This window comes from Dama dama, chromosome 10 (assembly GCF_033118175.1).
Source record: "Dama dama isolate Ldn47 chromosome 10, ASM3311817v1, whole genome shotgun sequence".
In the NCBI taxonomy this organism is placed as follows: Eukaryota; Metazoa; Chordata; class Mammalia; order Artiodactyla; family Cervidae; genus Dama; species Dama dama.
The window spans coordinates 33,692,476-33,705,363 of record NC_083690.1 but is presented as its reverse complement, the minus strand read 5'-3'; the positions used below and the strand labels follow the sequence as shown (position 1 = coordinate 33,705,363).

General features: G+C 53.9%; 1 protein-coding gene across 2 annotated transcripts in view; it reads left to right on the top strand.

The window, feature by feature from the left end:
* Window positions 1-12,888, top strand: part of CLIP2 (CAP-Gly domain containing linker protein 2) — a 75,024-nt gene that overhangs the window by 55,553 nt on the left and 6,583 nt on the right. For both annotated transcript variants that reach the window (XM_061153397.1, XM_061153398.1), the window contains 6 exons: window positions 1,445-2,380; window positions 4,972-5,029; window positions 7,663-7,746; window positions 8,830-8,986; window positions 10,570-10,729; window positions 12,453-12,644. In XM_061153397.1, the coding sequence (XP_061009380.1) occupies window positions 1,445-2,380; window positions 4,972-5,029; window positions 7,663-7,746; window positions 8,830-8,986; window positions 10,570-10,729; window positions 12,453-12,644 (1,587 nt within the window). The remainder of the gene's footprint in view (window positions 1-1,444; window positions 2,381-4,971; window positions 5,030-7,662; window positions 7,747-8,829; window positions 8,987-10,569; window positions 10,730-12,452; window positions 12,645-12,888) is intronic.

Here is a 12,888-nt window from a genome sequence, read left to right as displayed (position 1 = left end):
GTGGGACTTTGGGGGAGTGGGGGGTCCCCAGGGCATATGATTCTCCATCAGCCCCAGGGTATGAGTGGTTCTGAGGTCAGGGAAAGCTCTGTGTGGGAGTGAGGTCCCCCTGGGTCCCAGGGCAGGATCTGAGACCAGTCTGTAGACCCTGCTGGCGCCTCCGTGCCCACCATGCCCGTCTGGGGCTGGCCTCCTACGCAGGTCCACCTCCAAACAGCTGGCCAGCCCAGCTGCAGGGCCCCTGGTGATAGAGTTAAACAGCCAGCCGGCAGTGATTGACAAAAACCACTGTACACAGCGTGAGGGTGTGGGGCGGGTGACCACCGGCTTCTGCAGGTTGGCCTCAGCACACCAGTGATTGTGCGTGAGCCTATGGGTGTCTGCAGATGCACACGTCCCTGTCCACACGCTGGCCATTGCCAGGTGACTGCGTGTGCAGTACATGTGTGTACACAGCAGCTGCTTGCAGAAACCAAGTCACAGTTGACAGGCTGAAGCCCTCCACCCTGAGGCATCTTCCTCTGGGAAGGGTTCAGCCCGACTTAAAAAGCCAAAAACACGTTTATTGAACTAAAGGTCACCTTCAGAAACAAATCCCCTAAGCTTATAAAAGATTTAAAACCCTCAAATATATTATTCTCAAATCTGTGACCACCGACTTGATCAAAGTGGGCTTTGGGTAGGTGGATCCTCTGATCTCAGAGTTTTCCATCAGAAGGTGGGTCTGGGGCCTTTTTTTTTTTTTTTTCCTGCATTAGGCATAAAAATGGCAGACCCTTCTGTGGCCATCCGCTCTAAACAGCCTCTCGTGAATCCAGTCATTCTAATTGAGTCTTTTCTAGAGCAGGATAGTGCAAAATCCCCTCTGTCGTGTCCACCTTTTACGAATAACTTAAACTTGAAGAAAACCATAACCTCAAATAGATGGTTTCCTTTTTTTTTTTTTCCCCTCTTTGTTATTGTTCAGTCGCTCAGTCATGTCCAACTCTTTGCCACCCTCTGGACTGCAGCACGCCAGGCTTCCCTGTCCTTCAGTATCTCCTGGAGTTTGCTCAAATTCACGTCCAGTGAGTTGATGATGCCATCCAACCATTTTCTTCCTTGGCTGCTTTATTTATTTATTTTTGGCTGCACCACGCAGCACACAGGATCTTAGCTCCCCCATCAGGGACCGAACCTGCACCTCTGGCATTGGAGCATGGAGTCTTAACCTCTGGACCCACCAGGGAAGTCCCCAGATGGTTTCTTTTAACCACGGATTTGTTACAAGCCGGCTAGGGCAGCGGGGACCATTGAGTCCCCGAATCACTGGGGCCCAAGGCAGGGGGTGGCGCTCAGATGGGATGGGGCGTCGTTCCCGTGACCGTCCCCTGTCGCGTCCTCCTGCTCCCCCTGCGCCTGCCCCCGGGGGCCCACTGACCCCGGTCTCCCTCTCTCCCGGTAGCTGACCACGGTGGCCGAGAAGTCGCGGGTGCTGCAGCTGGAGGAGGAGCTGAGCCTGCGTCGCGAGGAGATCGAGGAGCTGCATCAGTGCCTGCTCCACTCCGGCCCGCCGCCCGCCGACCACCCCGAGGCCGCCGAGACCCTGCGGCTGCGGGAGCGGCTGCTGTCGGCCAGCAAGGAGCGCCAGCGGGAGAGCGGCCTGCTGAGGGACAAGTACGAGAAGGCGCTGAGGGCCTACCAGGCGGAGGTGGACAAGCTGCGGGCGGCCAACGAGAAGTACGCGCAGGAGGTGGTGGACCTGAAGGCCAAGGTCCAGCAGGCCACCAGCGAGAACATGGGCCTCATGGACAACTGGAAGTCCAAGCTGGACTCACTGGCCTCAGACCACCAGAAGTCCCTGGAGGATCTCAAGGCCACCCTGAACTCGGGCCCCGGCGCCCAGCAGAAGGAGATCGGGGAGCTGAAGGCCGTGATGGAGGGCATCAAGATGGAGCACCAGCTGGAGCTGGGCAACCTGAGAGCCAAGCACGACATCGAGACGGCCGTGCACGTGAAGGAGAAGGAGGGCCTGAGGCAGAAGCTGCAGGAGGCCCAGGAGGAGCTGGCCGCCCTGCAGCAGCACTGGCGTGCCCAGCTGGAGGTGCAGGCCGGCCAGCACCGGCTGGAGCTGCAGGAGGCCCAGGACCAATGCCGCGACGCTGAGCTGCGCGTGCGCGAGCTGGAGAAGCTGGACGTGGAGTACCAGGGCCAGGCGCAGGCCATCGAGTTCCTCAAGGAGCAGATCTCCCTGGCCGAGAAGAAGATGCTGGACTATGAGCTGCTGCAGCGCTCCGAGGCCCAGAGCAAGCAGGAGGCCGAGAGGCTGCGGGAGAAGCTTCTGGTCACCGAAAACAGACTCCAGGCCGTCGAGTCCCTGTGTTCGGCCCAGCACACCCACGTAGGTGGCCGCCGCCCCTCCTGCCCACGGGGCGGCAAGTGGCCCGGGCTCAAGGGCCTGGCTGGGGGAGGGTTCAGGCATCTGTTGACCTTTTATTTGCAGCCCAGGGAAGCGTCCTCATTGCCCTCCCCACCCGGAGCATACCTGTCTAAGATCGGAGGGCACCTGGCTCAGAGGAGGAGCCCCTGGCCCCTCTGTCAGAAGGGCAGCAGGCCTGAGTGACCGTGGGGCCCCCAAGCAGTCTGAGCAGACCTGGCTGGGTCCCCACAGGCCAGCCTGGAGAGGAGTGTCCCTGGGCACAGACAGCAGCCTTCTCCCCAGCTGGCAGGCACGTCCCACTGTGCAGGCTCCCAGGCCTTCCCAGGGTGTTGGTACTGGGAGCTCCAGCACTGGGCTGGCAGAGATGTGGAAGGCAAACCTTGTCCACCCCTGGGCAGGGGTAAGGGAGTCCCATTTCTGACCCGAGTGCCGACCTCGGGGACCTGAGGGTGGCCCCCTATTTGCCAGTCCCAACGAGACGGAACAACAGTCCGGCAGCCACTTTCCCAAGTGGAGCGGTGGGGTGGGGGAGTGGTCCCGGGAGAGGGCTCTGCAAGGCCAGAGGGGTGTGACCCTGGGGAGACTGCTGCCACCTGTATCAGCTTTGCTTCAAATCTAGAAGTCCCAGCTGAGCACCCTGGGGAGGTCGGGACCCTAGGTGTCATGGACGGGTGCTCCCGTGGGGCCAGGAAGGGCCTCGTGAGTGGCTCTGGGCAGCACCCCTGTGTAGGCCCTAGGATGCCCCATCTCACCTGGACTCCCTTGGGGTCCATATTGACTTCATTTCATAGATGGGCAAACAGATTCCAAAGCAGAGTAGCTTTCCTGGAGTTTCTTGCCCATCAGTGACAGAGTTCCTGTTGAACCCCACTGCCTAAGGGCCAGAGAAGTACCGAAATGACAAAGTCTTAGATGAAGGAACAATTTGCAGCAATGTCATTGCCTCCTGCCACCCTCCCCCCGCCACCTTGAGGCTTGCAGGATCTTAGCTACCCAACCAGAGATCGAACTCTGGGCCCCTGCAGTAGAAACTTGGAGTCCTAACCGCTGGACCACCAGGGAAATCCCAAGATGGTTGCCTTTTTATCAGCCCCCATGGTTCTTGAGCTTCTGGTTCCCCTTGTACATTTAATCCAGAATTTAGCATTTGAGCAACCAGTGTTCAGGAGTTCTCCATACAGGAGGTGCCTTTTTTGTAAAAGGAGATCTGTCCGTGTCATGCCTTGAGGCCCCACTGCACCAGCCATCTGCCCCCTTCTCCCAGGCGGGGGCCCCTCTTAGCAAGTGCCCTCCCAGGACGCTGGGCAGAGTTGAGAAGAAGAGCTGCAGGTTAGCTGTGTGCACATGGCCTGGTTGGCTGCTCAGGGCAGGAGGGTCAGGCCTGGGGCCCCAGGACCTGGACTCCCCCAGCAGGGAGGTTGGGGAGCTGTGGTTCCACAGGATGGCCTGCTGCTGCTCTGCCGTAGACCTCACACCAGGGAGTGGGTGGTGACCTTAGAAACGCCTACTGATTTCCAAACACGTGGGACCTTGGTCTGGACCCACGTGCCCTCCAGATTCAAAGGTTTAAGTTCAAGGACAATTTGATTTTTGTTCTCATGTGTAAGTATGGGAATTTTTAAAAAAAGTTTAACGTGTACCTCATTTTCCCTGCAAAAATAAAGACCTAGGGGGCTTTGTTAATCACACCAGACTGGCTGAAGCAGGGCTGGGGATGTATGAGCGGAGGTATGAGGGGCAGGCGGATGGAGGTGACTGCCTGCTCAACTCTGCCCTGCCCTGATAAGCGGTGCTAGGGTCTTGCAAACTGGAGGCTCAGGGGACGGCCAGTTTCTCTTGTGCAGGAAGCCAGAAATGTCTGCCAAGAAGCAGCAAGGAGCCTGTTGATGTTTGCCACACAGATTTTTTTTTCTTAGTTGAGTTTTTGCTTCTTTGCTTCTGGGTTTGTTTTTTAAAGGAAGTGTTAGATCCCCTGGAGGAGGGCATGGCAGCCCACTCCAGTATTCTTGCCTGGAGAATGCCATGGAGGGAGGAGCCTGGCGGGCTACAGTCCATAGGGTCGCGCAGAGTCAGACACGACTGAAATGACTTAGCATGCACGCACGCATACAGAGAAAGAAGGTAGCATTTCCTGAAGTCCCTCTGGGAGCTGTCACTGGGCATTCTCTGCATGCGCTGCCCCATGGCAGTCCATTCTTGTTTTATGGACGGGAAACCGAGGCTGGGAGTCTTGCCTCTGGATAATGGTGGAAACAGGGTCCCAGAACCAATCTCTGTAGGCGTCCCCAGGAAGGAGATATCTATTTAATAAGATAGACATTTGCAAACAGGAAAGGAGAGGAAGTGACCACATGGATGCTATGTAAGCAGCCTTGGGGGGTCTTGGGAGCAGAGCAGGGGTCCTTTTGTCAGGGAAGCCTGACCGAGAACACCTGTGCCCCCTGCTGCAGCAAGTCCATGAAGGTCTCCTTGTATTGGGGGGAGGTGGGCTGGCTGGGGCTGGGGGCCGAGACGGGGAGGTGAGCATCCCCCTTACAGGGCTCTCCTTTCAGATGATTGAATCCAACGACATTTCAGGGGAGAAGATCAGGATGAAGGAGACTGTGGAGGGTGAGTGGCCACTGGGCTGGGCGGGATGTGGGGCTTTGGGGAAAGGCTGGTGGGTTTTGCTCCAAGCTGGGTTTGACTTTGTTTTGCGTCATCTGGTGTGTTTGGTGAAAGCTGCCTGGGCTTCCCAGGTGGCACCAGTGGTGAAGAATCCACCATGCAGTGCAGGAGACATAAGAGACATGGGTTCAATCCCCGGGTTGGGAAGATCCACCGGAGGAGGCGATGGCAACCCACTCCAGTATTCTTACCCGGACAATCCCATGGACCAAGGAACCTGGCGGGCTACAGTCATAGAATCACAAAGAGCTGGACACGACTGAAGTGACTTAGCACACACATGCAAGAGCCGAAGGGTGTTTATTGAGAACTGGACTGTGTGTTTGATTTTGTTATTTTTCTTTTTTTCAAGATATTTTTTGATGTGGACCATTTTAAAAGTTTTACAATATAGCTCCCCAACCAGGCATCGAACCCACGCACCCTGCATTGAAAGGCAAAGTCTTAACCACTGGACCACCAGGAAAGTCCCTTGCCAGGCAGATTTTTAAAAATCAATCTTTTATTTTGGGGATCTTGGGCTTATTCTTTTTCTGTGTAAATCTGATTCACGTAGAATTCTTACTCCAGGTGTGAGGTAAGGATCCACTTTAATTTTTTTCCCCAAGAGTGCCCACTTATCCCAGCACCATTTTTGAAAACCTCTCATCTCCCTGTCTCCACTTATTTGAATGAACCAAACTTACCATCTTTAAATTCCATCAGGTAATTGACTTTCTAGATTTTTTATTCCTTTCCAATAACCTATCTGTCTGTTCATGCACCACTTTTACAGTGTTTTGAAGCTTTGTATATATTTCAGTTACTGGCAAGGCTGGTCTTAGGCTTTTTTTTTTTTTTCCAAAATTCTCTCAGCTGTTCTTTTTTATTTATTTGGCTTTGCTGGGTCTTCGTTGCAGCATATGGGATCTAATTCCCTGACCAGGGGTCAAACCCCGGGTATCCTGCATTGAGAGCATGGAGTCTTGGCCACCGGACAACTAGGAAAGTCCCCCCTCCCACCTTTTTTTTTTTTTTAATTGAGACAAAATTTAAATAAAATCAAACATTTTAAAGCAAACCATTCAGGGGCATTGATATATTCAGAGTGTTGTGCAATCATCTCTTCTGTCTAGTTCCAAACCTTTTTCATCACTCCAAGAGCAAGCCCCATATGCGTTATCAGTCATTCTCTTATTTTCCCCTCATTGCAGCTGCTGACAACTGCTAATCTGCTTTCTGTCTCTGTGGATTTGCCTCTTCTGGATATTTCATATAGATAGCATCATATAACACGTGGCCTTTTATGTCTGGCTTGTTTCACTCTGCATAATATATTCAAGGTTCACCCACGTTACAGCACGGGTCGGTGCTTCGTTCCCATGTGTGACCAATAGGCCATTGTATGCATGCGCCCGATTTTGCCATCCATTCACCTGTCAATGGACAGTTGGGTTGCTTCCACCTTGCAGCCGTTGTGAATAGTGCTGCCGTTAAGTGTGCATGTGGGGGTACTTGTTGAGTTCCTGTTTTCAGCTCTTTGAGGGTGTATACTCGGGAGGGGAATTGTTAAATTGTATAGTAATTGCAGGCTTCCCTGGTGGCGCAGTAGTAAAGAATCTGCCTGCTAATGCAGGAGACTCAGGTTCGATCCTTGGATCAGGAAGATCCCCTGGAAAAGGGAGTGGCAACCCGCTCCAGTATTCTTGCCTGGAAAATTGCATGCACAGAGGAGCCCGGTGGGCTACTGTCCATGGGGTCACAAAGAGTCGAACAGGACTCAGCAACTGAGCACGCACACACATGGTAATTGTGTGTTTAATTCTTTGAAGAAGTTTTTTGGGTTTTTTTTGCCAGGTTTTCTTGGCTGATCTTGCTTATTTTTCCAAGTGACTTTGATTTTATTTAAAATTTTTTCCTTTTTTAAAATTTTTATTTACTTATTTTTTAAAAAAACTTTTTTCCAAGTGATTTTAGAATTAGCTTATCTGGTTCCACAAAAATTACAATCTGGCTGGCATTTTTACTGGTATCGCATTGAATTTATAAATTAATGTACAGAAAGTTAATACAATTCTAGAACCTTCTGTGCATCTTTTTCATGACTGTCCTGGGCTATCCAGTATTGAATGCATGTGGCCAAGTGACGTGAGCACCTTTATTAGCCCCATTTTTCACTTGAGGAAGTTGAGAGTCTGAGAGTTAAGTTGCTCAAGACCGTACAACACTGGCATCTCTTCTTCAGGGTGGGTTACCCAGGCTTCCCTTGTGGCTCAGCTGGTAAAGAATCTGCCTGCAATGCGGGAGACCTGGGTTAGATCCCGGGGCTGGGAAGATCCCCTGGAGAAGGGAAAGGCTACGCACTCCAGTATTCTGGCCTGGAGAATTCCATAGACGTAGAGTCCATGGCATCACAAAGAGTGGGACGCAACTTTCACTTCACCCAGAAGGTCGACTGGCTTGAGAAAGAACTTGGACTCTGGAGGCCAAGTGTGACATCATTTTAGGGTTTGGCTGGGAGGGCCACCCCCTCGTCCACCGGACTGCAGTGTTGGGTCTGGGGTATTGATGTCCCCTCATCTCCCCCTTCTCCCCAGGCCTGCAGGACAAGCTGAACAAGAGGGACAAAGAGGTGACAGCCTTAACATCTCAGACCGAGACGCTCAGGGCCCAAGTAAGTGGTAAGTCTCCCTCCTTCAGGGCAGATGCGGGGCTTTCACCAGGCCACGTGCCAGTCCAGCAGGGGAGGGCGAGATGACGCTGGCCAGGGTGCCCTTCCCTACTCTGCCCCGAGGAGAAGTCAGTCTGGCCCAGGTGGCCTGCACTGGACTTCCACCTGGGCAGTAGTGTGGGGGGAGTGGGGGCCCCAGGGATTTCCCTGATGGTTCGGTAGTTAGGACTCTGTGCTTCCAATGCAGGGGTCAGTAGTTTGATCCATGGTCGGGGAACTAAGATCCCATAGGCCGAATGGCACAGCCACAAAAAACACCGGGGGACCCCAGCCACCTTCTCTCCCCAGAGCCAGGCCTCTGTTCCATGTGTTCAGCAATTGCATCACGTCTTTCCTCTTTCTGGGCTTGAAGACCCCTGGGTTTCAATCTCTCTGCCTTTTGGTACAGTACTTGGGCACTAGCCCCTGGAAGAAATACCAGGATTTCAGAATTGGGAGGGGAAGGACTTTGGCTGCAGCAAAAGACAAGGCCCAGGGGAAATGGGGATGAAGCCTGGTGGGGGCGGGGGGCATGGTACGGGGCCTGGAATCTGTGACTTGGTGACAAACTGGCCCTGCTTCTTGTCCACCAGAATGCCAGTGGTGGTACCTATGAGTCGGCCCCCATCCTGGGAAATGGTTCTCACCCCCCTTCTCTCCACTCCCCATCACATTCATGTGGCATAATGGGTCCTGACAAAGGTCAGTTGACCTCAGATTCCTCCGGGGCCAAGGTGAAGTTGTAGATTTCCCTCGTCCAGGCGACACTGTAAACGCCCAGACCCTGTCTCTCGAAGGCTGGACTGCTTTCCTGACACCAGAGGGCCCGGCTGCTGTGTGGAGGCCGTGGTCTGCTTTTCCTAAGTAGCTCTTCTCGGCCCCTCACTGCCTGGCCCTACAGGACGAGAGAGGTCCGCTCAGTGGCGCGTGTCCCTGTTAACACCCCCGTTTCCCCGGGAAAGCCTGCTCCCCACCCGGGCTTTGGCCCCCAGGTGGGACAGGTTCCCGTGGCGATCCCAACCCTCTCCCTCCTTGTCCTGCCGGCTGGCCTCAGCACTGGAGGGCAAGTGCAGGTTGGGGGAGAAGAAGGTGGACACCCTCCAGAAAGAGAAGCGGCGCTTGGAGTTGGAGCTGGAGGCCGTGTCCCGGAAGACCCATGATGCCTCGGGCCAGCTGGTCCTCATCAGCCAGGAGCTGCTCCGGAAGGAGCGGTGAGTCAGCCGTGGGTGGTGGTCAGACCAGCGTGACCCTCACTCCACCCAGCTAATAGCACCCAGTGTTTTTTGGAGGCGAGCCAGGGAATAGACCTGGTGGACAGATGACTGGCATCACCAGTGATCACCATACTGTCTGCTGCTAAGCTCCAGCGAAGCCTCAGAATCCTTCTTAACACAGTTCTCCAAGCAGAGCTCATAGGAAAGATTAGTGGTTCCCAAATATCTTGGTCTTGGGGACCCCTTGAAACTCTTAAAAAGTATTGAGGACTCCCACCTCCTCTTCCTTGAAGCCCTCCTTGGTTGATGTAGGTCACCATGAGCTGCTTCTTGCTTCTTTGGTACTTAGGATAGGAGTGGGAGATCAGCTAGAAATGTGTTGGCAGATTAAATGAGTAGAGATTTATTTTAGTCACATAACAAGAAATCTGGAGGTAGCTACAGCTGGCATTTGGTTCAGTGGCTCAAGGTACCAATGCCAACACCTTTGTTCTCTTGGGTTCTGTTAGACTCTTCCTCATGGACTTTTCCTCATGGTTGCAGGGTGGCTGCTGAAGCTCCAGCCATCAGGTGCCATCATTCAGAGTAGGAAGAAGGAAGAAAGGGAAAGGATCAGTGACAACAAACTTCTACTTTATTCTTAACTACCCGTGGCCACCTAGAGAGGGAGTTTTCCCCTCCTCTAAAGTAGGTTCTGGCAAGGGGAAGAGCTAAGAAGGGGTATGTCCTTTTTTCCCAACCTCTGCCCATGGGAGACATTGCTAATTGATCACTGCACACTTTTTCTGCAGTGCCCAGATGTGGCCTCAGAATCAGTCTCACCACAGTACTCCAGGCAGCTACTGCCAGTTACTACCAGAGTTGATGTAGGAAATAAAAGTTATTTGATAGCAGGTATTTAAAATGTCTTGCCCCATGAGCTCTCTTGGATAAATACTTTATTTTTTTTAAATTTCATTTAATTTTATTATTACCTTAAAAATGTATTTTATTGGGACTTATCTGGTGGTCCAGTGGTTAAGAATCTGCCTTGCCATGCAGGGGATACAGGTTTAATCCCTAGTCGGGGAACTAAGATCCCATAAACCACACAGCAGCTAAGCCTGTGTGCTGCAACTACTAAGCCTGTGTGCCACAACTAAGACCTGATGCAGCCAAATAAATATATAAATATTTTTTAAAATAAGTAAATAAAATAAAAAGTAGTTTTTGGAAGTTACATTTATTTATAACATTATATAAGTTTTGTGTATACAATATTATATTTCCACTTCTATACTATTTTTAATTAAACAAACATTTTATTCTCTTTTTTAAAAAAAAAAAAACTTCAAAAAAATTCTAAGAAAGGCTGAGTCCTCTTGACTGTCTGGTTCCCAAACCCGAGTCTCTCCCCAGCTGTGGTCAGATGGTTTCAAGCCTCACGCTTCCTCTCTGGCCCCTCCCGGCACAGATGCTGTGTCTTAGTAGCCAGTATCCCCCTGGGGTTGCCAGTCCCAGGCACCTGGCTAATTGTGGAGCATGAGAGATGAGGGACCCAGGCTGACTGCTGTTCTGTGCAACCCCCCGCCCGGCTCCAGGAGTCTGAACGAACTGCGGGTATTGCTGCTGGAGGCCAATCGCCATTCCCCGGGGCCTGAGAGGGACCTGAGCCGTGAGGTCCACAAGGCCGAGTGGCGGATCAAGGAGCAGAAACTCAAGGATGACATCCGGGGCCTGCGGGAAAAGCTGACCGGGCTGGTATGTGGGGAAGGGGGCGGCCTGGGGATGGGGGACACCAGGGAGGGGCTGGGGTGACCTGCTGTCAGGCCATGGAGATTGGTGACCTCCTGCAGCCACCCCAGGGACAGCCAAGTCACAGTGAGGGTTCGGAATCCCCTAGAACCACTGGCAGGGTCAGCAGTGTGGCTGCTGGGAGGGCCATGGGAGGCCCCTTTTGTAGACATCATGGCTGGTTGTGTGGCTGTCTGGGTGATGCAATGCAAAGGAAGATTTCCTCAGAAGCTGACCAGTCCAGAGGTGGGGTGGCCTACAGCCGGGTGGTGAGCTCCCCATCCAGGGAAGTAATCAACCAGAAGCCAGCTCCTTGTTCAGGGTCCTGCAGTGGCGATTCATGCATCCATCTCCGGGACGAGAGGGGAACAGAGGCCTGACTGAGCAGAGTCCCCAGAAGTGCAGGTGGGGTAGGCTGGTAGCGCAGGACAGAACCATCCCACTCCATCCCCCATTGGTCAGCATTCAAGACAAGCCTGTGGCAGGTTCCTGGGCCTGGTCAACTCCAAGGTGTGGACAGGTTAGGTCGAGGAGGACAGGCTTGCTGTCAGGGGAAGCTGCTCCAAAGCCCCTCACTGCCCACCCGCCCAGCCACAGAGGTTCAGCCACAGTGGAGGAGATGGAAGAAGAGGGGCCTCGCAGGCAGGAGGAGAGCCCAGGACCCGCCTGCTGCTGTGGGAGCAGCCCTAGACCTGCAGGGTTAAGGGAGGGGGATGTCCATTATTCTGTCTGCACGGAGATTGTGGGTGTGGGGATCACCGGGCCTTTCAGTCTTGGCAGGTCTGCCTAGCAGAGAGTGGTTACAGACCCCTCTGTGGTCCTCATGGTGCTGTGAGCCTGGGTGTAACTTGGAAACCAAGACCCTGGGGCTAGTAGGGACTTGGGAGTTACCATTCCAAGTCTTTGCCAGAGCTGCGTGGAGGGGGCGGAGCCACACAGTCTCCATGAACCACAAGCTAGTCAAGTTTACACGTGACCAGCCTCTCCTCTGTCCCCCCTGTACCGTCCCCAGCGCCACAGCGAATTAGGGATGGGCTTGGTGGTTAGAAACCTCCTGAAGTTAGGGAGGTTTGGATGGAGAAGGAGGCTTGGGTAGAGGATCGGAGCAGAGTAGAAGGACCTAGAAGCACCCGCCCAAGGAGGGCAGTGCAGGGAGGGTTTGTGGTCTGCCTGTCTCTGGTACCGTGGTGGGCGGGGTCAGCTGCGGAGCATTTGGAAGGGAAGGGAAGGAATGTCCTATTGAGGCGGGCAGTTGGGGGCATTTTGAGGAGGGGTTCAGGGGATGAGGCTGTGGGTGGTCTAGGGGGTGAAGAGGAAGGACCCACGTAAGACAGTGTGGAGGGAGTCGGGGGCTTGCAGGAAGGAAAGAAGGGAGGGAGGGGTCCTAGGTTTGGAGACTTGGAAAACATGGAGCATCTGATAGAACCTGGGAATCCAGGGCAGGGAGCAGGAAAGATGCTTCTGTGGGGACCCTCAGGTGAGGGAGGGAGGCTTGAGGGGCATCCTGGTGATGCCCAAGGCTGACCCAGAGATGATGTGGGATAGACAAGTTTCCTGCCCAGAGAAGAGGTCACCCTCCTGCAGCACATACATGCACACACACATATGCATGCACGCAGAGACACACACACGCGCGCACAGACACACACACACACACACACACACTCGTCCCCTCTCCTGCTGCTTCCAGGACAAAGAGAAGTCCCTGTCGGATCAGAGGCGCTACTCCCTCATCGACCCATCCTCATCCTCGGCACCGGAGCTCCTGCGGCTGCAGCACCAGCTGATGAGCACGGAGGACGCGCTGCGGGACGCGCTGGACCAGGCTCAGCAGGTGGAGAGGCTCGTGGAGGCCATGAGGAGCGGCCCCGATAAGTCCCAGGTGAGCTGGGTGCCCCCCAGGTCTGGGGTGAGAGCCTCAGCCTTGCCCCCTGGAAGTCCCAGCCCGAGGGGCCCACGGCTTTATCCTGAGGAGCTCAGACGAAAGGTGGAGATGCAGCCTTGCCCTGAGAGCCTAGATTTCCCCATTTTGATGGGCTCTGCTCAGAGTTCCGGGCTTCCCAGGTGGCGCTGGTGATTAAAAAACCCACCTGCAATGCAGGAGACACAGAGACACGGGTTTGATG